The following is a 27973-nucleotide window of genomic DNA, read 5'->3' on the forward strand; positions in this document are numbered from 1 at the left end:
TTCTCTGGTATGGCAGTAGCATCTTGTTTTTTTTTTACTCTGTCCTCTCCCTAGCATATTCTGAGCATGTAATGAGGCCTTAAAGAATGAACATTTTCAGGATTTCTGCATGGCCACATGTCCTGATGAGTCAGGCAATACCCACAGGGTGTGAACAGCGCACATGGAAACAGCCTGACAACATAAACATCTCTGAGCCCTGGAGCTGGAGGACAGAAAATACCCATAGATCTGTCACCAAGACAACCAGAAACATGGAGGACAAACTACTGACCACAGGGCAGAAGGGGTATACACTAGGAGACAAATGTCAACAAATTATTGTATTACATGTCCATCTCCCATCTCTTATTTTTCTATCGCTCTATAAGAGATAAGATAATCCTTTAATAGTCCCAGAGTGGAGAAATTTCAGTATATTACAGCAGCATAGTAATACAGGTACAGGATAATAAACAGTAATATATTACAGACGTAGACACACATATGCTGAGAAGATATACTAGGAGTATGTAGCAACTAAGTAAGAGAAAATAGAAGGAAGACTGCAGGGTCATTTAGTTCTCTGTGCGGAGTGATCTTCGCTTGGTCTGATGTAGATTATACAACCTGACCGTAGTTGGGAGGAAGGACCTCCGATAGTTCCTTCTCACACTTGGGGTGAAGCAGTCGGTCACTGACACTGCTGCTAAGTGCCATCAAGGTCCCATACATGGGGTGGGATTTGTTCTCCCGCATGGAGGTCACCACGGACAGTATCCTTCTGTCACCCACCACCTGTACTGGGTCCAGGGGGCTCCCCAGGACAGAGCTGGCCCTTCTGGTCAGCCTGTCAAGTCTATTTCTGTCCCTGGTTGATATTCTGCTCCCCCCAGCAGGCCACACCAAAAAAGATGGCTGAAGCAACCACAGAGTTTAAAAAAGCCCTAAGAAGTGTCCCCTGGACTCCGAAGGTCCTCCTGAGCAGGTAGAGTCTGCTGTGGTCCTTTCTGTGCAGCGCCTCCAGGTGATCAGCCCAGTCTAGTTTATTATTGGGGAGCACACCCAGGTACTTATAGGTCCTGACTATCACAATGAAAGTTCCTTGGCTCTCCACCGGGGTCGGAGCACTTCTCCGTTTGCTAATGTCCACCATCATCTCCTTGGTCTTCCCAGCATTAATCCTGAGGTGGTTCCGCTGGCACAATTGAACAAAAAGCCGGTTTAAGTCTCTGTATTCCCTATTGTCGCCATCAGTAATAAATATGAGACAAAAACAAAAAACAGCACCGAGCTGCATATGGTGAAGTACTGTATAATAATTAAAAAAAAGAGAGAGCTGGTAAAATATCTTCTCACCTTGAATGGTTGTGACCACAACCGCTTATATAGACTTTCGAACCACTTAATGAGGGGGGTTCTCACCCGGTAATGAGACTGCAGGATCCTGTACCACCCTTGGTGTCGGTTGAATATTTAAAAGAGGACCGGAATACAGATAGGATCACCGCGCTCAGTAGATGAATAAAAAGTGCTTTATTTTGATAGAAGAAACACAACGCGTTTCGGGCATCTGTGCCCTTTCTCAAGTGTATATACTTAGTTCTCGTCGTACTGGACGCTTGTCCAGTACGACGAGAACTAAGTATATACACTTGAGAAACGGCACAGATGCCCGAAACGCGTTGTGTTTCTTCTATCAAAATAAAGCACTTTTTATTCATCTACTGAGCGCGGTGATCCTATCTGTATTCCGGTCCTCTTTTAAATAGCCATCAGTAATAAGGCCTACTATAGCGGAGTCATCGGAGAACTTCTGTAAGTAATAGCTGGAGGAGTTGTACCTAAAGTCAGCAGTGTACAGTGTGAAGAGAAATGGGGCAAGAACTGTACCTTGTGGTGCCCCCGTACTACAGATCACAGTGTCAGACACACAGTCCCGGGCTCTCACATACTGAGGGCGGGTTGTCAGGTTGTCTAGTATCCAGTTGGACAGGTGATGGTCCCTCCACCAAGGTCCAGCTTCTCCCTCAGTAGCCCTGGCTGAATGGTGTTGAAGGCCCTGGAGAAATCAAAGAACATTCTTCTCACAGTGTTCCCGGGTTTCTCCAGTTGATAGAGAGCTCTGTGAAGAAGGTGGATGATGGCATCATCCACCCCAATGCCCGGCCAGTAGGCAAACTGGAGGGGGTCCAGAGCGGAGCTCACTAGGGGGCGTAGGTGTGTCAGGACCAGTCTCTCTAGGACCTTCATCAGGTGGGATGTCAGTGCTACAGGTCGGTAGTCATTGTAGCACATGGAGTTTGGTTTCTTTGGAACTGGTACCACACAAGATGTTTTCCACAGTTGAGGTACCACTCCCAGCTTTAGACTCATATTGTACATGTGCATAATAACACCGCATAGATGGTCTCCACACATTTTAGGAACTCTTGCGCTTATCCAATTGGGTCCTCCGGCCTTCTCTCTCTATCTATCTTATATGTAGCCATCCATCTAATATTTACAAATATCTCTTTATCAATCTATCATCCAATTTTTCTGTAGAGTTATTCATGACTAGGGCTTTGTCTTTAGATACCTGGTATTCCATTTACAGTATAATATGAACATCGTGAGTCTTAGTGCGTCACTTGCATAGGGACGGACATCACGGGATGCCCCCGGAGATGGTGACTGTCCTGTTACGTGGAAGACATCCTAGAAAGGCAAATTCTCCACATGCCAGATAAGTTGCACGCTATGATTTTCTATGGCCAGTTGACGGCTTTCTATGGGAGAGGTAACCACAAGGCACATAGCAAACATTGCAGAGGACACAAAGATCATTCAGGTGCAGCAGTCTCGTTACGCCTTGCGGTGCCGCATTATATTCAGGTTATGAACCGCCACTGGCAGGACTCTCTATATGATTATTGATCCATAAGAGCAATACTTCTCCACTACCCTGGGAGGAAGTCTATTATATAGGTTTTTATATACTACTTATATATACTTTACATATACAAGAATATAATCACTATATTACTGCTCCTATGTATAAGCGTATAACTACTATAATACTACCTCCTATGTACAAGAATATAACTACTATAATACTGCTATGTACAAGAATATAACTACTATAATACTGCTATGTACAAGAATATAACTACTATAATACTGCCCCCTATGTACAAGAATATAACTACTATAATACTACTCCTATGTACAGGAATATACCTACTATAATACTGCTCCTATGTACAAGAATATAACTACTATAATACTGCTCCTATGTACAAGAATGTAACTGCTATAATACACCTCCTATGTACAAGAATATAACTACTATAATACTGCCCCCTATGTACAAGAATATAACTACTATAATACTGCCCCCTATGTACAAGAATATAACTACTATAATACTGCCCCCTATGTACAAGAATATAACTACTATAATACTGCCCCCTATGTACAAGAATATAACTACTATAATACTACTCCTATGTACAAGAATATAACTACTATAATACTACCTCCTATGTACAAGAATATAACTACTATAATACTGCCCCCTATGTACAAGAATATAACTACTATAATACTGCCCCCATGTACAAGAATATAACTACTATAATACTGCCCCCTATGTACAAGAATATAACTACAATAATACTACTCCTATGTACAAGAATGTAACTGCTATAATACTACTCAGAATATAAGTACTATAATACTACTCCTATGTACAAGAATATAACTACTATAATACTGCTCCTATGTACAAGAATATAACTACTATAACACTACCGCCTATGTACAGGAATATAACTACGGTACTATAATACTACCTCTTATATACAAGAATATAACTACTATAATACTACCTCCTATGTACAAGAATATAACTACTATAATATTACCTCCTATGTACAAGAATATAACTACTATAATACTACCTCCTATGTAAAAGAATATAACTACTATAATACTGCTCCTATGTACAAGAATATAACTACTATAATACTGCTCCTATGTACAAGAATATAACTACTATAATACTACCTCCTATGTACAAGAATATAACTACTATAATACTCCTCCTATGTACAAGAATATAACTACTATAATACTGCTATGTACAAGAATATAACTACTATAATACTACCCCCTATGTACAAGAATATAACTACTATAATACTACTCCTATGTACAGGAATATACCTACTATAATACTGCTCCTATGTACAAGAATATAACTACTATAATACTGCTCCTATGTACAAGAATGTAACTGCTATAATACACCTCCTATGTACAAGAATATAACTACTATAATACTACTCCTATGTACAAGAATATAACTACTGTAATACTGCTCCTATGTACAAGAATATAACTACTATAATACTACTCCTATGTACAAGAATATAACTACTATAATACTGCCCCCTATGTACAAGAATATAACTACTATAATACTACTCCTATGTACAAGAATATAACTACTATAATACTACTCCTATGTACAAGAATATAACTACTATAATACTGCCCCCTATGTACAAGAATATAACTACTATAATACTGCTCCTATGTACAAGAATATAACTACTATAATACTACCGCCTATGTACAGGAATATAACTACGGTACTATAATACTACCTCTTATATACAAGAATATAGCTACTATAATACTACCTCCTATGTACAAGAATATAACTACTATAATATTACCTCCTATGTAAAAGAATATAACTACTATAATACTGCTCCTATGTACAAGAATATAACTACTATAATACTGCTCCTATGTACAAGAATATAACTACTATAATACTACCTCCTATGTACAAGAATATAACTACTATAATACTGCTCCTATGTACAAGAATATAACTACTATAATACTGCTCCTATGTACAAGAATATAACTACTATAATACTGCTCCTATGTACAAGAATATAACTACTATAATACTACTCCTATGTACAAGAATATAACTACTATAATACTGCTCCTATGTACAAGAATATAACTACTATAATACTGCTCCTATGTACAAGAATATAACTACTATAATACTACTCCTATGTACAAGAATATAACTACTATAATACTACTCCTATGTACAAGAATATAACTACTATAATACTACCTCCTATGTACAAGAATATAACTACTATAATACTACCTCCTATGTACAAGAATATAACTACTATAATACTGCTCCTATGTACAAGAATATAACTACTATAATACTGCTCCTATGTACAAGAATATAACTACTATAGTACTGCTCCTATGTACAAGAATATAACTACTATAGTACTGCTCCTATGTACAAGAATATAACTACTATAATACTGCTCCTATGTACAAGAATATAACTACTATAATACTGCTCCTATGTACAAGAATATAACTACTATAATACTGCTCCTATGTACAAGAATATAACTACTATAATACTGCTCCTATGTACAAGAATATAACTACTATAATACTGCTCCTATGTACAAGAATATAACTACTATAATACTGCTCCTATGTACAAGAATATAACTACTATAATACTGCTCCTATGTACAAGAATATAACTACTATAATACTACTCCTATGTACAAGAATATAACTACTATAATACTACCTCCTATGTACAAGAATATAACTACTATACTACCTCCTATGTACAAGAATATAACTACTATAATACTGCTCCTATGTACAAGAATATAACTACTATAATACTACCTCCTATGTACAAGAATATAACTACTATAATACTACCTCCTATGTACAAGAATGTAACTACTATAATACTACTCCTATGTACAAGAATATAACTACTATAATACTGCTCCTATGTACATGAAAGTTGTCGCTTCCCTTCCTCCGCTCTGAGGGTGATATTGGATGTATTTACTCTCTCTGGGGTAAGAGGCAATGTCCTGGGGCATGATGGGAGGAATAGCTGTAATAATAAGGAAGCATTGATCTAACCCTGCAGTAATATATATAGTGACTTTACCACGTAGCTCCGCACTTATAACCACATGCTATGAGCTTGTGTAGATCTCTCTGCAGCGGTACGGCCTGGCTGAGGGTGCAGGTGAATCTAGTCAGTTATATGAGGTGCACTCTCCACTGGTGATGGGGTTACAAAGACTGGTGTTACTTGGTAATTCTGCCCCACATGTCCAGTGTGTTAGGCTCCATTCACACGACTATGTGCTTTGTCAGTCTACTAGCCGTGTTTTTTTACTGCTAGCACACTGACCCTATGTACACTATGTGATCAAAAGTATCCAGACACCCCCAAAAACATACGTTTTGTCATATTAGGTTCTTTGTGCTGCCACCTACTGCCAGGTCCTCCATATCAGCGACCTCAGTAGACATTAGACATCGTGAGAGAGCAGAATGGGGCGCTCCACGGAACTCACAGACTTCGAACGTGGTCAGGTGATTGGGTGCCACACATCACGCAGGTCAATGCCAAACGACGCCTCGCGTGGTGTAAGGAGCGTAAACATTGGACGATTGAACAATGGAAGAACGTTATGTGGAGCGACGAATCACGGTACACAATGTGGCGATCCGATGGCAGGGTGTGGGTATGGCGAATGCCCGGTGAACATCATCTGCCAGCGTGGGTCGTGCCAACAGTAAAATTTGGAGGCGATAGTGTTATGGTGTGGTGGTGTGTCTCATGGAGGGGGCTTGCACCCCTTGTTGTTTTGCGTGGCACTATCATAGCACAGGCTGACATTGATGTATTAAACACCTTCAGTTCGGGGATGGCGATTGCATCTTTCAGCACGATCGAGCACCTGTTCATACTGCGCGGCCTGTGGCGGAGTGGTTACACCACAATAACATCTCTGTAATGGACTGGCCTGCACACAGTCCTGACTTGAATCCTATAGAACACCTTTGGGATGTTTTGGAACGCCGACTTGGTGCCAGGCCTCACTGACCTACATTGATACCTCTCCTCAGTGCAGCACTCCATGAAGAATGGGCGGCCATTCCCCAAGAGACCTTGCAGCACCTGATTGAACGTCTGCCTGCGAGAGTGGAAGCCGTCGTCAAGTCTAAGGGTGCGCCAACACCATATTGTATCCAGCATTACCCATGGAGGCGCCACAAACTTGTAAGTCATTTTCAGCCGGGTGTCCGGATACTTTTGATCACGTAGTGTATATGTATATGGGATCCATGTGGAGGGCAGTGAGCTCGGGTAAAAACATAAGGACAGGTCCTCTTCATGTCCATTTAGTAGCCCAGAGTCATGTATGGAAATGAACGGGTCCATGAAGGACAAGGATGTGCCGTCAGTGCCGGTTTCTCACAGATATTAGGATGAATACGTTCATGTAGTCTTATATAGACCATAATACTGCCTCATATTCTATCCTAGTCACAGGTCTAATGGACTGAACTGGATCCCTCTGAAGCTGCATTGTGGCCGTAGTACAGTCCTTTATAGTAACCTGGCAGAATGTGATCTGTCTGAATTTGCCCTTAGCCTGTGATGGTTTTGCACGGTTTCTGCCCCGCTGCAAAATACTACAATTTTGTAATGTGGTTTTTGGACTTGCTGTTGTTACATTTTATCTGTATAAACTGCAGGGAAAAAACAGGGTTGTAAAACATGTGTGATTGCAAACAACTGCAATGTGTGAATTACAGCCTTAGGTATAAACAAGATTGTGTATAAAAAGCAATATTGCCGCTCACTGACAGAAAGCAGAAGGCTTGGAGATGATGATGAAACATAAATGTATTCATTTCTTCAATGTTAGACAACTGTATTTGCTTACATTTCAGTACAATAGGTCAAACCCCAGCCCTTTCTCCATTATGATTGGGATCTGCCACCTAGGGGGCGCCGTTAGCCATGTGGGCCCCCTCTAGTGCCCCAATAACAATGCAACTGAACCAAACCTTACAGTTGTTGTCATGCAAAGTATCAGTTATTCAGTGAAAGGGTAGTGCCAGCCATGTGGCCTTATCCAGGCGCCAAACCCTCAGAATGAGTTATCGTCTCCTGGCATCTATGGGCAAACAAAGGCTTAAAACCTGCACAACCCAACAGACAAAGCTGCAATGCAGTCCAGCGGGCGGTGAAGTGACTCAGCTGGCTGTGGATGCAGCAGGATTGTGCCGAATATCGGGGGCTACAGCAGGATGGCCTCATGAAGCTGTGGCTGCTGCAGGCTGAGAGGCTGATCCATGTCTGCAGAATACAGATGAGATCCTGGAGATGGATCCTCCTGGCTTGTTGTAGCACGCTCACACAGGGTGGGGTGGGGGAATCACAGCTTTTCATGTCTTGGAGGGAGAAGGAAATCTCTACGTGAAGCCTCACACCTTCGTGATCCCTGCAAAACAAGAGGACACCTGTTACTGGTCAACGCTCAAGTGGGGGAGTCATTGAGGAGGAACATACAGGCCCAGGAAGGGCAATGACTGAGGTTGGCTGAGCATTGAATTAGAAAAGGGACCTGAGGATACAATGGAGCAGAAACCGACATTCACCCTACAGAAAGCCTTGCTGCAGCCCGTGAAGATGTGCATGTTGGATATGCCCCTGCTGGTGGATCCGGAAGTGAGTAGACCCCTTGTATCTCAAACGCCTTGTTACCCTCTGCCTTGGGTGGGTGAACTCTATTATATCATGTTGGAAGAAGGCTGCAGACGCCCCCCGGCCACAAAGGCCGAATGATGTTATGGGGGCTTGTAATAGTGTTGTTGTGGTTAGGTTGTGCCCCCAGTGAGAGGAACAGCTTAAAATAACATGAGCTATTATTGGATATGGCGTATAGTATAGTGGCGATATATAGTAGCATAGCCTTGCTTGTAAACATGGAGGGTAACTCCTAATTTATCATGGGAACAAGTGGTGCATAGTCATGCGGTGTATATGGAACGTGAACTAATTCTCATCTGATTATATATTCATTAACTGACTACTAATTACTCTTGTAGCTCCGCCCTCATATCTGCTCTGTTTATAGTCAGTGTTGGCGAATCAAAGACCAACAATGCGTATTGGATAGAATTCAATGATTCAGTTTGTAGAGATTGTTTACTTCTGCCACATTGTAACGAAATCCAAGCAAATCGGATCCCCCCCACCCTCCCATTGTGTCCTATGACACTGACCTGTCATATCACTTGTCTGAGGTTATTAGATAATTGCCGCTAATCTGTAGTCGCACCGCGCTCGCTTCGTGTAGGGATGTAAGGGGGTCATCATATCATGTGCACTAGTGTTTGCTCAGCTCTGTATAAGTCAGTGACTGGAACTGGACTTGTTTACATCCCTATGGTGAAATTCTGTCCTTTCTCACAGCTGAAGGTTTGTTACACTTGTGTGGAAGGCGGGGAAGCGATTTATGATTGTGCCCTTAGTCATGTGCAGGAATGTTATATAACCCTGAAGATCTCTGCTAGCAGTTAGTGGATGGAAACATTGGTGTTGCTTTTTCTGTCCCATCTCACAGCTGAGGGTTTGTTACAATTATGTGCTTTAAAGACAATTCAGACTGGAGGTGGGGGGCCCATTTGCCATTTTATCTTATGTTTTGTTATGACCTGGAAATAACAGGGGTCCCCTCAGGACCTCCCTCGACTAACCAGAGCCATGCAGGGATGTCCTTTGTTAGTGGGTTGCTAGTAATGGGTTAATTGGCGTCCATGTGTTATACAGACACCTATTCATTTCAGTGGGCACCGTGAAGCATGAGTGCATCAGGAATTGTGTGGGGTCCAGTCACAGAAGAACATCCCCTTTAATGTGGGAAACAGTCTTGGTGCATGTGACTATGGTGTTGCTCTTGGCTAGTATCCATCGTTGCCACATCTCCGATCATGATGGATTGGTTTAATCCTTTCCCATCATGAGGGACATCTCTGTTTCCTTTGGCAAGTAAATGGTCCTTACTATGCAGAACATAACGCAGAGCATTGTACACATAGCCAAAGAGCAGCGTCATCTGCTCGCTCCGCCCCGCACTCGCAGGACTCTTACACTTCACAACATTCAGTTTCATTCAGACGTCGGCCGTGTGTCATCCGAAAACATCTGGTGATTCACAAGGTGAACGTTTCACGTCCATAGCAACGCACTTTCATTTCTGCTCTGTTTGCAAACAGTAAAATTCTTAGGAAATCCACAATCCTATGGCCGTATGTATACAGAGAGTACCCTAACCATATAGAGCATGTATGGAAATAGTTAATTTGCAGAGACTGAATAGTGAGTGCAGCTCTGGAGTATAATACAGGATAAGTAATGTAATGTATGTACACAGTGACTTCACCAGCAGAATAGTGAGCGCAGCTCTGGAGTATAATACAGGATAAGTAATGTAATGTATGTACACAGTGACTGCACCAGCAGAATAGTGAGCGCAGCTCTGGAGTATAATACAGGATAAGTATTGTAATGTATGTACACAGTGACTGTACCAGCAGAATAGTGAGCGCAGCTCTGGAGTATAATACAGGATAAGTATTATAATGTATGACACAGTGACTGTACCAGCAGAATAGTGAGCGCAGCTCTGGAGTATAATACAGGATAAGTAATGTAATGTATGTACACAGTGACTGCACCAGCAGAATAGTGAGCGCAGCTCTGGAGTATAATACAGGATAAGTAATGTAATGTATGTACACAGTGACTGTACCAGCAGAATAGTGAGCGCAGCTCTGGAGTATAATACAGGATATAACTCAGAATCATTGTCACTCAGTTTAGATTGTACCATATACCGTATACACACCTGAACAAAATTGTTGGTCCTCTCGTTTAATGAAAGAAAACCTCACAATGGTCACAGAAATAACTTGAATCTGACCAAAAGTAATAATAAATCAAAAATTCTATGAAAATGAACAAATGAAAGTCAGACTTTGCTTTTCACTTCAACAGAATTTTTATTAAAAATAAACCTCATGACACGGCCTGAACAGAAATGACGGTTCCCTGAACTTAATATTTTGTTGCACAACCTTTTGAGGCAATCGCTGCAATCAGACAATTCCTGTAACTGTCAATGAGACTTCTGCCCCTCTCAGCAGGGATTTTGAGCCCCTCCTCATGAGCGAACTGCTCCAGTTGTCTCGGGTTTGGCCTTTTCCAGACGACATGTTTCAGCTCCTTTCAAAGATGCTCAGTAGGATTTAGGTGCGGGCCCATAGAAGCCACTTCAGAATAGTCAGATGTTCTCCGCTTAGCCATTCTTGGGGGGTTTAGCTGTGTGTTTTGGGTCATTATCCTGTTGCAAGACCCAGGACCTGCGACTGAGGCCAAGCTTTCTGACACTGGGCAGCACATTTCTCTCTAGAATCCCTTGATTGTCTTGAGATTTCATTGTACCCTGCACAGATTCAAGACACCCTGTGCCAGATGCAGCAAAACAGACCCAGAACATAACAGAGCCTCCTCCATGTGTCACAGTAGGGACAATGTTCTTTTCAAGATATTCTTCATTTTTCCGTCTGTGACCATAGAGCTGATGTTCCTTGTCAAAACGTTCGATTTTTGTCTCCTCTCTCCATAGGACATTCTCCAAGAAGCTTTGTGACTTGTCAGCATGGAGTTTTACTACTATTACGAAGTTATTTTTGTGACCATTGTGGGTTTTTCTTTCATTAAATGAGGGGGACCAACAATTTTGTCCATGTGTGTATTTATAGTATATCTCTATAATGGTGTGTAAGATTGGACATGCCCTTTAAGTGTGTTATCATGTATTAGTTTGGTCTTGATAAATGGAGGGGGCTCCTGAGGTCATGGTGGTCTTGTCTCCCACATTGGGTGGTCTTTACCCGCTGCTGACTGTTATGTACGGTTATAAATCCAGGGATCTCCAGTTACAGATATGGATTATGAGCAGATTATAACCCAGCTGGTGACGGATGCCCCTTGGCATGAACACGGAGTATTTCATGAAAGGACTTCCTTATTGGCAGAGTGTGGGGTTTGATAAGGACACGCTGTGTAAGCGGTGTTGGACCTGCTGTATATGAGGCCAGTCTAAACCTGCTGCTGGTTACTCGGCCCCCCAGAATATACCGCTCCCTGCCTGCAGAGCTGTCCATATACCCCTCACCACTGAGGGTTTGGTACAATTGTATCCTGTCTTCGTACACCTGCACTAAAACATTGTAACAAATGATCACATCACAAGTGTTGGTTTACTACTGATACATTGTAACAAATCCTCAGTCTGCTGATGTAACTAGTAATGTTCTCATTCATTGACACGAAGCAGAGTAGACAAACCATGAAACCATCTGGAAAGTTACAGGACTTTTTATTATTTTCCCGTCCTGACATGGTTTCACATTTAGGTTTGCTGGTTTATGATGTATTGTCTAATTAACCCTTTCCATAAACCTATTAGGAAGTCCCCAACCTTTATTATAAGCCACACACTTATCCTTTGACTCATTTGCGCTCTGGTTCGGCTGTGCCAGCAGCTAACCTGGCATTAAGTGGGCGTTCCTAGCAGTAAGTAAATAAGTCAGAAGTAAGAAGATGACGGAGGAATGTTCAGTCCTAACAATCGCAGTATTTATCCTCTACTAGAAGGAAATGCCTTTAAGAGCAGGGTACGAGCAGCTCCCAGGTATGAACAAGCGACCAGCCCCACGCGAGGAGCCCATGACTCTGAAGAAGGACAACCTGTACCTCAGCTACCTGGCCAAGATCTTGGAGACTTTCTGCCTCCACGTCCCTGTGCCGAGCATGGTAAGCTGCCACGTTATAGCTATAACCTGTTTAGTGCTAACATACTGCATGGCATCGTGTTGTAAGGTTTGCCCTCCCTGTACCAAGACCATGCTGACACTATGAGCCATATATTTGCCCCTTCAGGGGTCAGAGATCTCCCTTCACTGGCCAGTGGTGGTGGTCAATGGCCGGCTATTACTGTTAAATGACCACCACTGTGATTTATGGTGCTTAGTGAATTGCTGCCCCATAGTTGTGAATCTTTTGCTAGTGAGAGACCCTACAGTGTGCATGGCCGCCTGTTGATGGTGAATGACTACTTGACCTGGTGGATCGGCACACCATGGAGGTGAATAACTTTCTTTGTGTAGGGTATGACTATCTGGTGTGGTAACATGTATTGCAGTTGTGGTTAATGATCCTTTGTGAATATCTTCCTCTTGGCAGTGAGGGGCTCTATGGGGGTGTATGGTTGCCCCTTGGTACTGAATGACCACTTGGTGTACGGTCACCTGGCAGATCGGCACCCCTGGAGGTGAATGACTGTCTCTCTGTAGGGATTGACCATCTGGTGAGTGGCCGCCTATTGGTATTGAACTGCCTTAGTCAGTTGTTAATAATTCTTAGTGAATTTTTCTGTAGTGAGGTCCCTTCGGGGGTAAATGGCCCTCTCGTCAGTGGTGGATGACCCCGGAGGCGCATGGCCGCTTGCTGGATTCGTGCCCCCTGGTGGTGAATGGCTGCTTAGTAAATGGTCGATCCTTGGTGGCGAATCACTTGGTAGTCAGGGCTCGTGTGATGGGAATGTCAGCCTCTTGGTGGTTAGCATTGCCTATTGAACGACTATTTGGTGACTGACCAGTCCTTGGTGGTAAATTGTCCCCTAATGATTGGCTGCTGGTACACGGTTAGCGGTCACTTGGTGAGACGGAAGTGATAAAATAGCTTGTGAATATAACAGGTGTGTTCCATGATCGGCTCCCAGCCCAGGTGTACATAGTGGGAATGATCACACGTTCCAAAACTCAGCGTTTCATAAATTGTATATACGGTGTTGGGTATGGTGCTGTGGTCGGGAAGGGGGGGGGGGATTGGATTTCTACTCTATAGTAACCTAGTGGATCACCTGACATAGTCTGGGGCTGGTGATCTGGACTCAATGGCCAATGACCTGTCCTTAGTTATTGTTGACCTCTGCCCAGTAGTTTCCCATAGAATGGGACGGAGCAGAGACGACAACCCCGTACCCCACACAGATCACACGTGTACACTGAGCCTAATACAGACTTCGTTTATGCCGTCACCCTCGAGGTTTCATCATCGGCTTTAATTTTCCAATTATCTGTGATTACAGAGACGAGTCTGCAGAATCTTCAGCGCTTTTACATCTGTCAACCAAATTCACTGATTTCTAGGCCAAAAGTCCTTTAGGTTTTGTTCGGGATGGGGGCAGGGGGCAGCTATAGGTGATGCAACAAAACCAATTTCCATCGGGCCCTGGAGCCTGAGGGGCCCACGAGTCTCTCTACAACATAAGCCACCAGTATTATACCTAACACATGATAAATGGGGGGCCGTTATATGACAGCATTGGGGCCTAGGAGCTTTCAGTTATGCCTCGGCATATTTAATGGTGATGTCATTTTTGTTAGAAATTGTGAGAACATTGTATTTCCAAAATAAAATGGGAGAATTGGTCAAGGGTGTGAATACTTCTGCAACACGCTGATCCCTGGTTTACTGACTATCTATATAACCTTTGCTTGGAAATAACATAAGCGATTTATAGGCAGTGTCCGGCCGCTCATATTTCCAGAGAAATTGGAAACCCTATTCTATAGAAAGCCATCTATTTCATTGGAAATTTCCAATATGACAATGAGTCACATGAACTCCAGCGCCTCCTCCGCGCCTCCTCTCATTCCCAGAAATCACACATTGCATTCACAAAAAGGATAAACAATGGTGAATTAGCTGAGCCTGTTCATTCATGGCCGCGGGGTTCCTGATAGTCACGTGGCCCTCCGCCTGGGTCCTGCGGACACTTCTGTTGTATCAGCACTTGCCTCAGGAATGGACAGGGCGTTGTGAAATCCGGGCTGTGGTTTTGTGGAAGAGCCGCAGCACAACGTGATTTGAGTCTGTTGTTTTTTTTCTTCAGAACTCACAAAACCTCATTTTATGCAAGTCTTGCAAATAAAGGAGATTTGTGGTTAACTCTTTGCTGGACGGATTACTTCTTTGTTTTGCAGATCTTTGAAGTACATAGAGAATAGGAGGGTAATGATACAAAATGGGGTCCACTTCTAATACAAACCCCATGCCACCTGCTCCCATCCCATATTGGGTCATTTTACCCCCTTGGTAATGAGATTCATGAATAGGATAAGAGAATGGCGTCCATCGATGTCCAGGCCACAGGTGCCCGTACACTTGAGAGAAGTGTTGGGTGACATCTTTTCCTACCTATACCCTTTTCCCCATGCACAGACTCTCCTCCATGTCTGCATGCTTGGGTGAGAGGAGAGTAAGGGTTTGCTCTCACAGAGGATTTTGGAGCTGATGATCTGCCCCTCATTGGTTTTAGTGGAAGGCAGTGAGAGACTCCAAAAAGAAAAGAGCGCTCTTCAATCTTCCTGAAATTCACTCGGCCTCCAAATCCGCAGTGCACGGCTCAGGCTTCTTACCATTGTGTCCGACACTCTCCAGGGATGGGATGTGGAGAGATTTCTTCGCTAGAAGACCATCTCGTTCCTCTCCAAATTTCTCAGTATGAACGCTCCCTTAGCCTGGCAGATTCCTCTAGTGGTCACTTATGTCATAGGAAGGATTGAGCATGACAAATTTGGCAAATTCAGCATGCCCGATCCTTCTTTCTGTGCCTAAGGGGTGCTATACACATTATAGTGGTCGACCGGTCCTGCCAAAATCGGATAACTATAGAAGTGCAGAGAAATTTTACCCTGTAGGATCAATGCCTTCTATGTGATCTGATGGTTCGGTGCATGGGGGGAGCCTGGTAAAAACTTTACATTGAGCTTCAAAGACTAAGACTTCATACGACCCTCTGTCCAGCTGCAAGCACCATTGCCATGCAGTAGCCTGGTCCTAATCCCCCTGCGAATGTACCAGGCACATAAGAAGCTCACAATGGTTGTGATTCTTCAATTCTCATTAAAATCTGATAACATTTTGATTCTGGGGTGACCTGCGTGTATAACCTCAGAGTCTTGGGCTGGCCTGGGTTTATGTCGGGTCACCAGCAGTTCCTTGTTTTTCTGCAGTTTTGCTGAAGTTTTCATTACTCTAGAAATTTTCTGTCCATCCTTGTGATACTTTACCGGGAACACTGGGTCAGCACATTGAATGGCAGCGCCATCATGTCTGTCATTTGTATTCACCAAACCTGTAAATAATTCTTAATATGACGCAATAAATGGTCTTATGTGCTATGTTTTTGTGTCTATAACGTCTGAGGTAACAGGCAACAAATAATCCCTCTGTAGTCTGATCTTAGGTGTCCATACTTCTTTGTAGCATACATTCGGTTTAGTAACATGAAGTTTGGAGAGTAAGCTCCGCTGCGACCGCGCCGGTTCTGTGTATATCATGGTGACAGATATATACTGTGTTGTGAGAACATGCTAGTTCTGCAGAATAATTTGTACGGTGCAGATGTAACCTGATGGTCCCGGATGGACATTTGATTTCCCTTTCCAGGAAGATCCCGGGTCACGATGGACGACCTCTCCTGACACACAATGACTGGAATCGACTCCTGCAGTGTCCTAGATAACCGCGCCAGCAGCGCACCTATCTGTGCCGTCCCTGCCAGGATTAATGTCATCCTTCAGCATGTTCTGGAAAGGCCACCGGAAACCGCACTGTCTGGATATCACTGGATAATATTCCAGGACTAGGAGACTGTGGTGTCCCTGCAGACTGGTTCTTGTTACCGGCAGCTGGGAAGGGTCAGCTATGTAGGGCAGATATCTATTATGCATACGTGTGTTATATCTGGTCTGGTGTCGCAAGTCATCTACGCCAGTCCCTGGATAAGGGATAACTTGCAGATTAGAGGGGTCTGACCCCACTGATCAGGAAACAAAACTCCCCTTTTTCTATATGGAGCAGTGGTCAAGCAGTGGCTGCAACTCTATTCACTTCAATGGTAGTGCTGGAGATAGCCAAGCGACCCCATTGTAATGAACGTTCATCGTTCTCTTAATCAGTGGGCGTATGAGTGGTCGGACCCCCACTGATCTGCAAGTTATTCCCTATCCCACAGATAAGGAATAACTTGCTTTTGTGGGAAAACCCTCTTTAAGGCTGAGGCCCCACGTTGCAGAAACACATCTTCTTTTGTTGCAGATTTTGTTGCGTCTTTTTTTAGCCAAAGTCAGGAGTGGATTGAGCAGAAGGGAGAAGTATAAGAACTTCCTATATAATTCCCATTCCCACTGCAGCTATTCTTGACTTTGGCTCAAAAAACCGCAGCAAAATCTGCAACAAAAGAAGCTGAGTTTCCACAACGTGGGGCCTCATCCTAAGTGTATGACCATAGTACATAGATATAATACAGCCGCTCCTAGACTACAGATTATTTGTGTGTTTCCATTGTATCTGCTTGCAGTCTAATGTCTATGGAGAGGTCTATTGCTATAGGATGTGTACTTTCAGGGGTAACAGGAGATTACGCAGGTTGGGATCCCTCCTATCTCATCTTACTTTTTGTAGGGATCTCTTCTGTCTCATCCTATTCTTTACCGGGATCCCTCCTGTCTCATCCTATTCTTTACCAGGATCCCTCCTGTCTCATCCTATTCTTTACCGGGATCCCTCCTGTCTCATCCTATTCTTTACCGGGATCCCTTCTGTCTCATCCTATTCTTCTTTGGGATCCCTCCTGTCTTATCCTATTCTTTACCGGGATCCCTCCTATCTCTTCCTATTCTTCTTTGGGATCCTTCCTGTTTCATCCTATTCTTCTTTGGGATCCTTCCTGTCTCATCCTATTCTTCTTTGGGATCCTTCCTGTCTCATCCTATTCTTCTTTAGGATCCCTCCTGTCTCATCCTATTCTTCTTTAGGATCCCTCCTGTCTTATCCTATTCTTTACTGGGATCCCTCCTGTCTCTTCCTATTCTTCTTTAGGATCCCTCCTGTCTTATCCTATTCTTTACTGGGATCCCTCCTGTCTCTTCCTATTCTTCTTTAGGATCCCTCCTGTCTCATCCTATTCTTCTTTAGGATCCCTCCTGTCTCATCCTATTCTTTACCGGGATCCCTCCTGTCTCTTCCTATTCTTCTTTGGGATCCTTCCTGTCTCATCCTATTCTTCTTTAGGATCCTTCCTGTCTCATCCTATTCTTCTTTAGGATCCCTCCTGTCTTATCCTATTCTTTACTGGGATCCCTCCTGTCTCATCCTATTCTTCTTTAGGATCCCTCCTGTCTCATCCTATTCTTTACCGGGATCCCTCCTATCTCTTCCTATTCTTCTTTGGGATCCCTCCTGTCTTATCCTATTCTTTACCGGGATCCCTCCTATCTCTTCCTATTCTTCTTTGGGATCCTTCCTGTCTCATCCTATTCTTTACCGGGATCCCTCCTATCTCTTCCTATTCTTCTTTGGGATCCTTCCTGTTTCATCCTATTCTTCTTTGGGATCCTTCCTGTCTCATCCTATTCTTTACCGGGATCCCTCCTGTCTCATCCTATTCTTCTTTGGGATCCTTCCTGTCTCATCCTATTCTTCTTTGGGATCCTTCCTGTCTCATCCTATTCTTCTTTGGGATCCTTCCTGTCTCATCCTATTCTTCTTTAGGATCCCTCCTGTCTCATCCTATTCTTCTTTAGGATCCCTCCTGTCTCATCCTATTCTTCTTTAGGATCCCTCCTGTCTCATCCTATTCTTTACCGGGATCCCTCCTGTCTCATCCTATTCTTCTTTGGGATCCCTCCTGTCTCTTCCTATTCTTCTTTGGGATCCCTCCTGTCTCATCCTATTCTTCTTTAGGATTCTTCCTGTCTCATCCTATTCTTCTTTAGGATCCCTCCTGTCTCATCCTATTCTTTACCGGGATCCCTCCTGTCTCTTCCTATTCTTCTTTGGGATCCCTCCTGTCTTATCCTATTCTTTACCGGGATCCCTCCTATCTCTTCCTATTCTTCTTTGGGATCCTTCCTGTCTCATCCTATTCTTTACCGGGATCCCTCCTATCTCTTCCTATTCTTCTTTGGGATCCTTCCTGTTTCATCCTATTCTTCTTTGGGATCCTTCCTGTCTCATCCTATTCTTCTTTGGGATCCTTCCTGTCTCATCCTATTCTTCTTTGGGATCCTTCCTGTCTCATCCTATTCTTTACCGGGATCCCTCCTGTCTCATCCTATTCTTTACCGGGATCCCTCCTATCTCTTCCTATTCTTTGGGATCCCTCCAGTCTCATCCTATTTTTTCTCCCAACATTAAATTCCTAAGTGGGATTTAGTAAAGATATTTTCTGTTCGAGTCAATCCAGGGGACATTCTCGGATACTTTGCAGTCACATCTTGAAGCCCTTGACTGCGTTGTCTTCATGGCGTAGATGAGGAGATCACTGAATATAAATAGTCCATGGTCGTGCCATTCAGATGCTCTTCTGCGGAGCAGCCTCTTCCCAGCAGTGAGACATTAGGCGTGAAAGTGATAGCAGATCTGAGCTCATTAGCATTCTTGTCAGGACACATCACATCACTGCACGGCCTGCTGGGGGTCTTGGTTATGGCCGATGATGTCATCTTTTCCCACTCCTTCCAGAATAAAACAGCATGCCTAATAAAGACGATGTGCACCAGGGAGGCGGCTCCATACATCAGCCCTTAGTGGTGCATGTCTGGGGCTGAGAGGGCCGGCGTCCAGGCTGCTGGGAATGAAGCTTGATCTCAGATCTCTGCTTGCAGTGAACTAAGACATTCTGATTCCATCCCAGCCTAAGGCCTTGTTCACATTTTCAGGATTTAGAATTCTATTCCTCGATCCATACCAAATCCACTAACATCCTGCATACAGTACAAGTAAGGGAGCGTTAACATCTGCATTGTTCTGTCCGTTCTTCTGGTCCTATGACAGACCAGTCCTTTGACTATGGAGTCTGTTGGGTGTCTGTTGTCTTGTCATTGATATCACTAGGACTTTTTCATCCACAATTTCAGATGGACTCTGTGCAGTGTGAACGCAGCCGTACTGGTGAGATTATAGCTTAACCTCTGCCCTGGATCTTCTTATCAATACACATAAGATATTCCATGAAAATCCTCAATGTGTGAACGCAGTACTCTACTTCTCCCAGCTGAGGGTTTGTTACAATGATATCCATCAGCTCATAGAGGATTGAGAATAACTTGTTACAATGTATCGGTGCAGCTAAGGCTTATATCTGAGCGCTATGTGTAATGTGTAGCACTCTATTCCCTTGATGGAGGCCATAACAGTGTTCCTTTGTCTTCTGCCGGCCTTGTTATGTTCCGGTATAACCAGAGCCTGATTTGGCCACAATGTCATGTGCTCCCGGTGATCAGGGCACCCCACATTGGTGAATTACATTATGGCATTTATTTATTTTTTATTTATGGCTGCTACCTATTTATCCATCTGTCCCCACTCCTGTCCAGGTCAGCATCGGCTTCAGCCACCTGGTTGCATTGCCCAGTATGTCTCAGCATTCATCAGCATTGCAATCTACTGAATAGTGCCCCCTTCAGGGTGACGCAGAGGCGGGCCTGGACAGGAGGGTAAACTATCAGCCACTTACCTGTTGGAATAGTCCAATAGGTAGAGGCCTCACGTGTCACTCTGTGGGGGCCAATTAAAGGGAACGATCTGGTGTGTATGGGACAAAGATGGAGGCAGCATAGTGTGGAGGCCAGTAAAGGGGAAGTTTTTGAACTTCAAATTTTGCTTAGGGCCCCTGAAATGAAAAGTCTGGCCCTGAATATATTGTTTTTTATTTGATCTGTGTAGGAAGGTGCAGAAGGTTGAGAAGGTTACCAAAGTGTATTGGTATATATGGTGGGACCCTATAGGCTATATATTCTAGTGTATAGCTATAGAGGTATAGGCTACCTCCTGAGGAAGCCCCGTTTTGGGGTGAAACGTGTCAAGGTGGGCTCTCCTGGATCTTTGGGCCATTATACTTGTGACCTTGTCATTATTGACTTTGTGCTTTGATGCCCTGGCCGATTGCTGGGTGTATATATACACTGTTTGCATTGGGAAGTATATGGTATTATAACATTCCATCTGTTGTTATTATTATACACATTAATATACCATTTGATATCTATTTATATTAGATATTGTTTTTCATTGTATTCTTATTGACACCCACATTATGAGGTTGTGTCTGGTTCTGTTGTCTTTATTGTCTTGTGACGTCTGCCCTGCTGTGATATGGTGATTTTATTACTATTTATGTGCTGTTGATTGATAAATTTCTATGTATTTTTAGTATTATAGACGTTATTATATGTAATACTTGGCTGCTCCTTTTTCCGGTTTTGCATAACTGTAGAGGTATACATCAGCAGATACGCATAATGTATACCACCGAGACTGAGGCGCTGTGTGCTTAAAATATACATCAATCTGAGTCCTGACTGCTCGGCCCGGAGGATTTGTGATGTAGATCTATCTCTGTACATGGCCACACAACTCTCCATGGCTGGGATATTCTCTTGTACTGAGAGAGACACAAGACACTGCCTGACCTGACACAGACTTGTTGTTGTTGTTGTTGACATTTTACTGCCATTTCAATGCCAGCTATACTCTGATAAATGAGCGCAGCGTGATCCTCTGCCTGCAGTGACATCATACTCACAAGCTAATATGGATAAATGGTAAATTAGGACGGTGAGACACATGATGGGGGCAAATAATATCCCATAGACAAAAGATGTTCTCAGTCCTCAAGGACCCAGGAAGTCCAGCTCTAAAAGTCAGCTCTGCAATCTCACTGTATAGCTATATATCTACAGTCTCAGTACTATAGTAGTTACAGTCCTATGAAAAAGTTTGGGCACCCCTATTAATCTTAATCATTTTTAGTTCTAAATATTTTGGTGTTTGCAACAGCCATTTCAGTTTGATATATCTAATAACTGATGGACACAGTAATATTTCAGGATTGAAATGAGGTTTATTGTACTAACAGAAAATGCGCAATATGCATTAAACCAAAATTTGACCGGTGCAAAAATATGGGCACCTCAACAGAAAAGTGACATTAATATTTAGTAGATCCTCCTTTTGCAAAGATAACAGCCTCTAGTCGCTTCCTGTAGCTTTTAATCAGTTCCTGGATCCTGGATAAAGGTATTTTGGACAAACAATTCAAGTTCAGTTAAGTTAGATGGTCGCCGAGCATCCTCCCAAACTTTTTCATAGGACTGTATATCATTGTACATAGGGGGCAGCATTATAGTCGTTATATTCTTGTACATAGGAGTAGTATTATAGTAGTTATATTCTTGTACATAGGAGTAGTATTATAGTAGTTATATTCTTGTACATAGGGGGGCAGAATTATAGTAGTTATATTCTTGTACATAGGAGCAGTATTATAGTAGTTATATTCTTGTACATAGGAGGTAGTATTATAGTAGTTATATTCTTGTACATAGGAGCAGTATTATAGTAGTTATATTCTTGTACATAGGAGATGTATTATAGTAGTTATATTCTTGTACATAGGAGTAGTATTATAGTAGTTATATTCTTGTACATAGGAGTAGTATTATAGTAGTTATATTCTTGTATATAGGAGCAGTATTATAGTAGTTATATTCTTGTACATAGGAGTAGTATTATAGTAGTTATATTCTTGTACATAAGAGCAGTATTATTGTAGCTATATTCTTGTACATAGGAGTAGTATTACAGTATTTATATTCTTGTACATAGGAGTAGTATTATAGTATTTATATTCTTGTACATAGGGGCAGTATTATAGTAGTTCTATTCTTGTACATAGGGGCAGTATTATAGTAGTTCTATTCTTGTACATAGGGGCAGTATTATAGTAGTTATATTCTTGTATATAGGAGTAGTATTATAGTAGTTATATTCTTGTACATAGGAGCAGTATTATAGTAGTTATATTCTTGTACATAGGAGCAGTATTATAGTAGTTATATTCTTGTACATAGGAGCAGTATTATAATAGTTATATTCTTGTACATAGGAGGTAGTATTATAGTACTTATATTCTTGTACATAGGAGTAGTATTATAGTAGTTATATTCTTGTACATAGGAGCAGTATTATAGTAGTTATATTCTTGTACATAGGAGTAGTATTATAGTAGTTATATTCTTGTACATAGGAACAGTATTATAGTAGTTATATTCTTGTACATAGGAGGTAGTATTATAGTAGTGATATTCTTGTACATAGGAGCAGTATTATAGTAGTTATATTCTTGTACATAAGACATTAGGACTATGTACAAGGATCATCGACATTAGGGCTAGTTCACGCTAGTTCCGCATGGACATATTGCACTGGCATCCCGGCGCGGCTTTCTGCTCTGGATTAGGCCCAAATGAATGGGCCTCGTCCGGAGGGTGCTGCCGCGAGGCGGACGCCGTGGCTGAATCAGCCGTGGAATCCACCTGAAGAAAGTGCAGCTCGCTTCTTTTTTCCTTGAGCGGGAACAAACTCATTTATTTGGGCCTAATCCAGAGCGGAAAGCCGCTACAGAATGTGTTCACGTGGATCCCCGCTTGAACTAGCCCTGACCATTTTGCCCTGTGTGAACTAGCCCTTACAGTGTTGGTGTCACTGTGGTGGTATTTTTTGTGCTGGCCTGTAAAGTAGTTAGTGTTTCATCACTGTAGAAAATTAGGTGACACTCAAAATGTAAGTCTAATAACAATGATATTTTGTGCCCACATATAATTCCACTATCCAGTACCCAGATAACAGACCCATTCTATTCTTATTCACCATTACTATACAATCCCTGGTATCACTGTCCTAATAGCTTTGTTATATCTTATAAGCTTGTGTAGTGGAGTCCGGTGGGTGGGGGGTACAGGGGATTCCCTTGTTGCCCCTCCTATAATTCAGTCCTGATACTTTGATTGTTCTGGTTGACCCTTTGTTATGATCTCTGTGATCTTTGAGACTCCTCTTGTGTGATCGAGCAGTTTCAGGATATATCTCTGTTTTTAGATAGTTTTTGCAACAGGGGAGGTTAAAGCGCGGGTCTGATGGTCACGTCACAGGGTGACTGTACTCCTCATGTGCCAGCCTGTGGCCAACACAAAAAAAGGGCTCTATTGTTCTGTCCTGTGCCCCTCCACCCCCCACCCTACCAGCAAAAGCCAGAATCCGCAACAAACATTCCAGCACAATGACAGCTCCTGTACTCACTGTCCTGGTGAACAATTGTGTACTCAGCACTGAACGGCAGAGAAGTCTCTGTCACTTGTCATTTTGGGCTCTTGCAAAACGATGACAATATAAAGTCTGTACAAAACCGCAGCAGGTGCCGCTCACAGCAGAATCCATTGTCAGGAGACCCAAAGGCATTGTCATGGTGTCATACACAGACATATAGAGCCCAACAGAGGCCAAAAGGCCTCTATGGATACTAGTGCAACTCTAGAACAGGTCCATGTCATCGATTGTTCTCTCTTATCAGCCATGTCAGGAGAGGCCGACTGTAGGACAGGGGAATACAATCTATTGCTATCTGTTATCAGCCATGTCAGGAGAGGAGAGGCCGACTGTAGGACAGGGAATACAATCTATTACTATCTGTTATCAGCCATGTCAGGAGAGGAGAGGCCGACTGTAGGACAGGGGAATACAATCTATTACTATCTGTTATCAGCCATGTCAGGTGAGGCCGACTGTAGGACAGGAGAATACAATCTATTACTATCTGTTATCAGCCATGTCAGGAGAGGAGAGGCCGACTGTAGGACAGGGGAATACAATCTATTACTATCTGTTATCAGCCATGTCAGGAGAGGAGAGGCCGACTGTAGGACAAGGGAATACAATCTATTACTATCTGTTATCAGCCATGTCAGGAGAGGCCGACTGTAGGACAGGGGAATACAATCTATTACTATCTGTTATCAGCCATGTCAGGAGGAGCCGCGTGTAGGACAGGGGAATACAATCTATTACTATCTGTTATCAGCCATGTCAGGAGAGGCCGACTGTAGGACAGGGGAATACAATCTATTACTATCTGTTATCAGCCATGTCAGGAGAGGCCGACTGTAGGACAGGGGAATACAATCTATTACTATCTGTTATCAGCCATGTCAGGAGGGGAGAGGCCGACTGTAGGACAGGGGAATACAATCTATTACTATCTGTTATCAGCCATGTCAGGAGAGGAGAGGCCGACTGTAGGACAGGGGAATACAATCTATTACTATCTGTTATCAGCCATGTCAGGAGAGGCCGACTGTAGGACAGGAGAATACAATCTATTACTATCTGTTATCAGCCATGTCAGGAGAGGCCGACTGTAGGACAGGGGAATACAATCTATTACTATCTGTTATCAGCCATGTCAGGGGAGGAGAGGCCGACTGTAGGACAGGAGAATACAATCTATTACTATCTGTTATCAGCCATGTCAGGGGAGGCCGACTGTAGGACAGGGGAATACAATCTATTACTATCTGTTATCAGCCATGTCAGGAGAGGCCGACTGTAGGACAGGGGAATACAATCTATTACTATCTGTTATCAGCCATGTCAGGAGAGGAGAGGCCGACTGTAGGACAGGGGAATACAATCTATTACTATCTGTTATCAGCCATGTCAGGAGAGGAGAGGCGACTGTAGGACAGGGGAATACAATCTATTACTATCTGTTATCAGCCATGTCAGGAGAGGAGAGGCCGACTGTAGGACAGGGGAATACAATCTATTACTATCTGTTATCAACCATGTCAGCCAAACTGGACTGCTCTTGAATGGGATGAATTCCCCTGTGAAGGCTACTGGAACTATTTAATGCTCATTTAGTTCAGTTTATTCACATTACTCTGTATACATACTGTGTACATATATACTCTACTATTTTCAGGTTGCTATATCTATGTATTCGCTGTTACTATACGGCACGTTCCTCTCACATTTTTGTCATATTTGAGGATAAGATGTAGAGCCCCAATGACTGACGTGTGTGTTGCGTGTGATAAATGACACATTGTGACAGCTGCTCTGCTGAGACAGAAGGACAAGGCTGGAATGTCCCCAGGAGCAGAATCCACCTCTGGTATCTCATCCGCCGGCATATTCATAGTAACTGAAATTTCAACCCCGTTTTGTCCCCTTGCCAGAGGCGGGCATCACACCTCCATGGCGCTAACCTATAAAGTCCATAGGTGATCCCAATGAAATCCTGTAAGGGGCGCTAAATCTGTGTAGTCAGGAAATACGTAGAGGTAAGTAACGCTGCTTTGTGTGTTGCACCATTTCCAGCTCTAGATGTAGCCTGCAGTGTAAAGAATGGAGGTTTGCGTTCAAGTTGTTATGGTTACAAGCTGAGTCAGGTCTAGATTTCTATTATGTAGACACAAGTACATGTAACCTAGTGTGTGTTCAGTCTGAAGCCCAGACCCTGGGGGGGGGGGGGGGAACCAGAGTGAAACCCTCCCGCAATAATTTCCATCCTGATGGTGGAAGAAATAGGGTTGGGGGAAAGCTGGCAGGTCTAGCGGATTCATTCCCGGACACATCTCTGGGAATGTCGAGCACTAGGATAGGGATCAGCCGGCCAATACACATGCTGTGAAACTACAACGCCCAGCATGCTCTGTTCACTTCTATGGGTGTTCTCTGAACAGCAGAGCAGGTATGCATACTGGGAGTTGTAGTTTGATCGCAGCTGGATTCCTGAAGGTTTCCTCCCCATGGGATACTCAGGTGTGTGATCACATTCCTTCCACTAGGTGGTGCTAGAGATCCCAGGTAAACGGAACGTGACAGGTGTGTATCGTGCCGTATACCGGACACGTCAGTATGGCGAGGGGCGGTCTGAGGAGGTCTGTAGCCCTGCAGGCTCTGGATAACCCTGGTGGTGCCCTGCAAATAGGAGTCCTCGTGTGACCTACTAGCTGGGTGATATCTCCTATCATGGGAGTAGCTGGGACTAGATAGTATCTATAGTAGAGGTGTAAGGGGTGTTATTTTCGACAGCCCATTGATACTGGTAATAGCAGGGGCTCCCCAATCCAGTCCCTCAGTATTATCGCTCTGGTCTTCTCTGCAGCATCTGCCATTCATTGACCTCAGTGGGCGTCATGACATCTTCAGGTTACTTGACAATGGGTCTGATCATTGGCTCGAGGCGAGACCCCTGGTGATCAGACTGGCCAGGGATCTGCACCCATGTGGACGCCCAATCCTTATACTGGAGTGCCTTGCTAGACTGGCTTTAAGGAGGCCTAAAAATCAGTCTAGGTGTCCCCTTTTGGTGTTAGCATAACCCTGGGGCAGGTGGGCATCATGGAAGAGAAGCACAGTCCTTGTAATAATTCACACCTACCGGGGGACATAATATGGGGACAGTTACAGTTTGCATATCTCAGCAGACGCACAGGGACCCCTCTATTGATCTCAAGTTAGCAATTACCAACAATTAAAGCCATTCCCTTTGTCTTGAAGGATTATGGCAAACAATGCCCCTATCCATCTTAAGATGGCTTTAGGGTTCTTGGACATTCCAGCACTTTGTGTGTTAAAGTTGCAGGAGAATACCAGAAGAACGGGTTAACTTTCTCTGGTTTTCCTTGTTTTTGCGTGGGTGTAGCTGAGAGGAGACCTCTCTCTGCCAAGGGTGAGCTCCTCGCCTCAGTCACTGACAGGCAGCTGTGGAGGATCTGAGTGAGGGGGTTATGGCCTGATCTCGCTGCTGGGGCAGAAGGGAGCAGATTCCGGGGGTCCCGCTGCAGAACATCAGCTTCTCATGAAGGCAAGGCCTGTGTGTGTATGTCTCTTCTCCATCACTGTCTCTCACAGCTGGGGGGGGTTAGGCCCAAGCCATGGCTTCTGCTCCGCAGCTGCCGGAATAACATCTTTCCTTCTGGGAAGCGCAGGACTTGTGTTGTTACTTTGCTGTTCTGCAGGCTTTAGGGGGCACTTTCTTTTTTTCCAGAGGGGGCGATGTAAAATAAAACTTTAGTTGGATGTCTGTATAAGTCATGGGCCGAAGAAGGCAGCCCCATCCTCCATGATTGTGTC

The 27973-nt window shown here is 43.4% G+C and overlaps 1 protein-coding gene across 3 annotated transcripts in view; it reads left to right on the forward strand.

Moving 5' to 3' along the window:
- Positions 1–27973, forward strand: part of RALGDS (ral guanine nucleotide dissociation stimulator) — an 86131-nt gene that overhangs the window by 16626 nt on the left and 41532 nt on the right. The window contains exon 1 of one of the 3 annotated variants that reach the window (XM_075260275.1): positions 8317–8581. The exons of 1 other annotated variant lie outside the window; for it this stretch is intronic. In XM_075260275.1, coding sequence (XP_075116376.1) covers positions 8489–8581 — 93 coding nt within the window. In that variant the 5' untranslated portion in view covers positions 8317–8488. Of the gene's footprint in view, positions 1–8316; positions 8582–12960; positions 12974–27973 lie in introns of those variants that run through there. One more of the 3 variants, XM_075260271.1, reaches the window with a different exon arrangement.

Source organism: Leptodactylus fuscus, chromosome 11 (genome assembly GCF_031893055.1).
Source record: "Leptodactylus fuscus isolate aLepFus1 chromosome 11, aLepFus1.hap2, whole genome shotgun sequence".
Lineage (NCBI taxonomy): Eukaryota > Metazoa > Chordata > Amphibia > Anura > Leptodactylidae > Leptodactylus > Leptodactylus fuscus.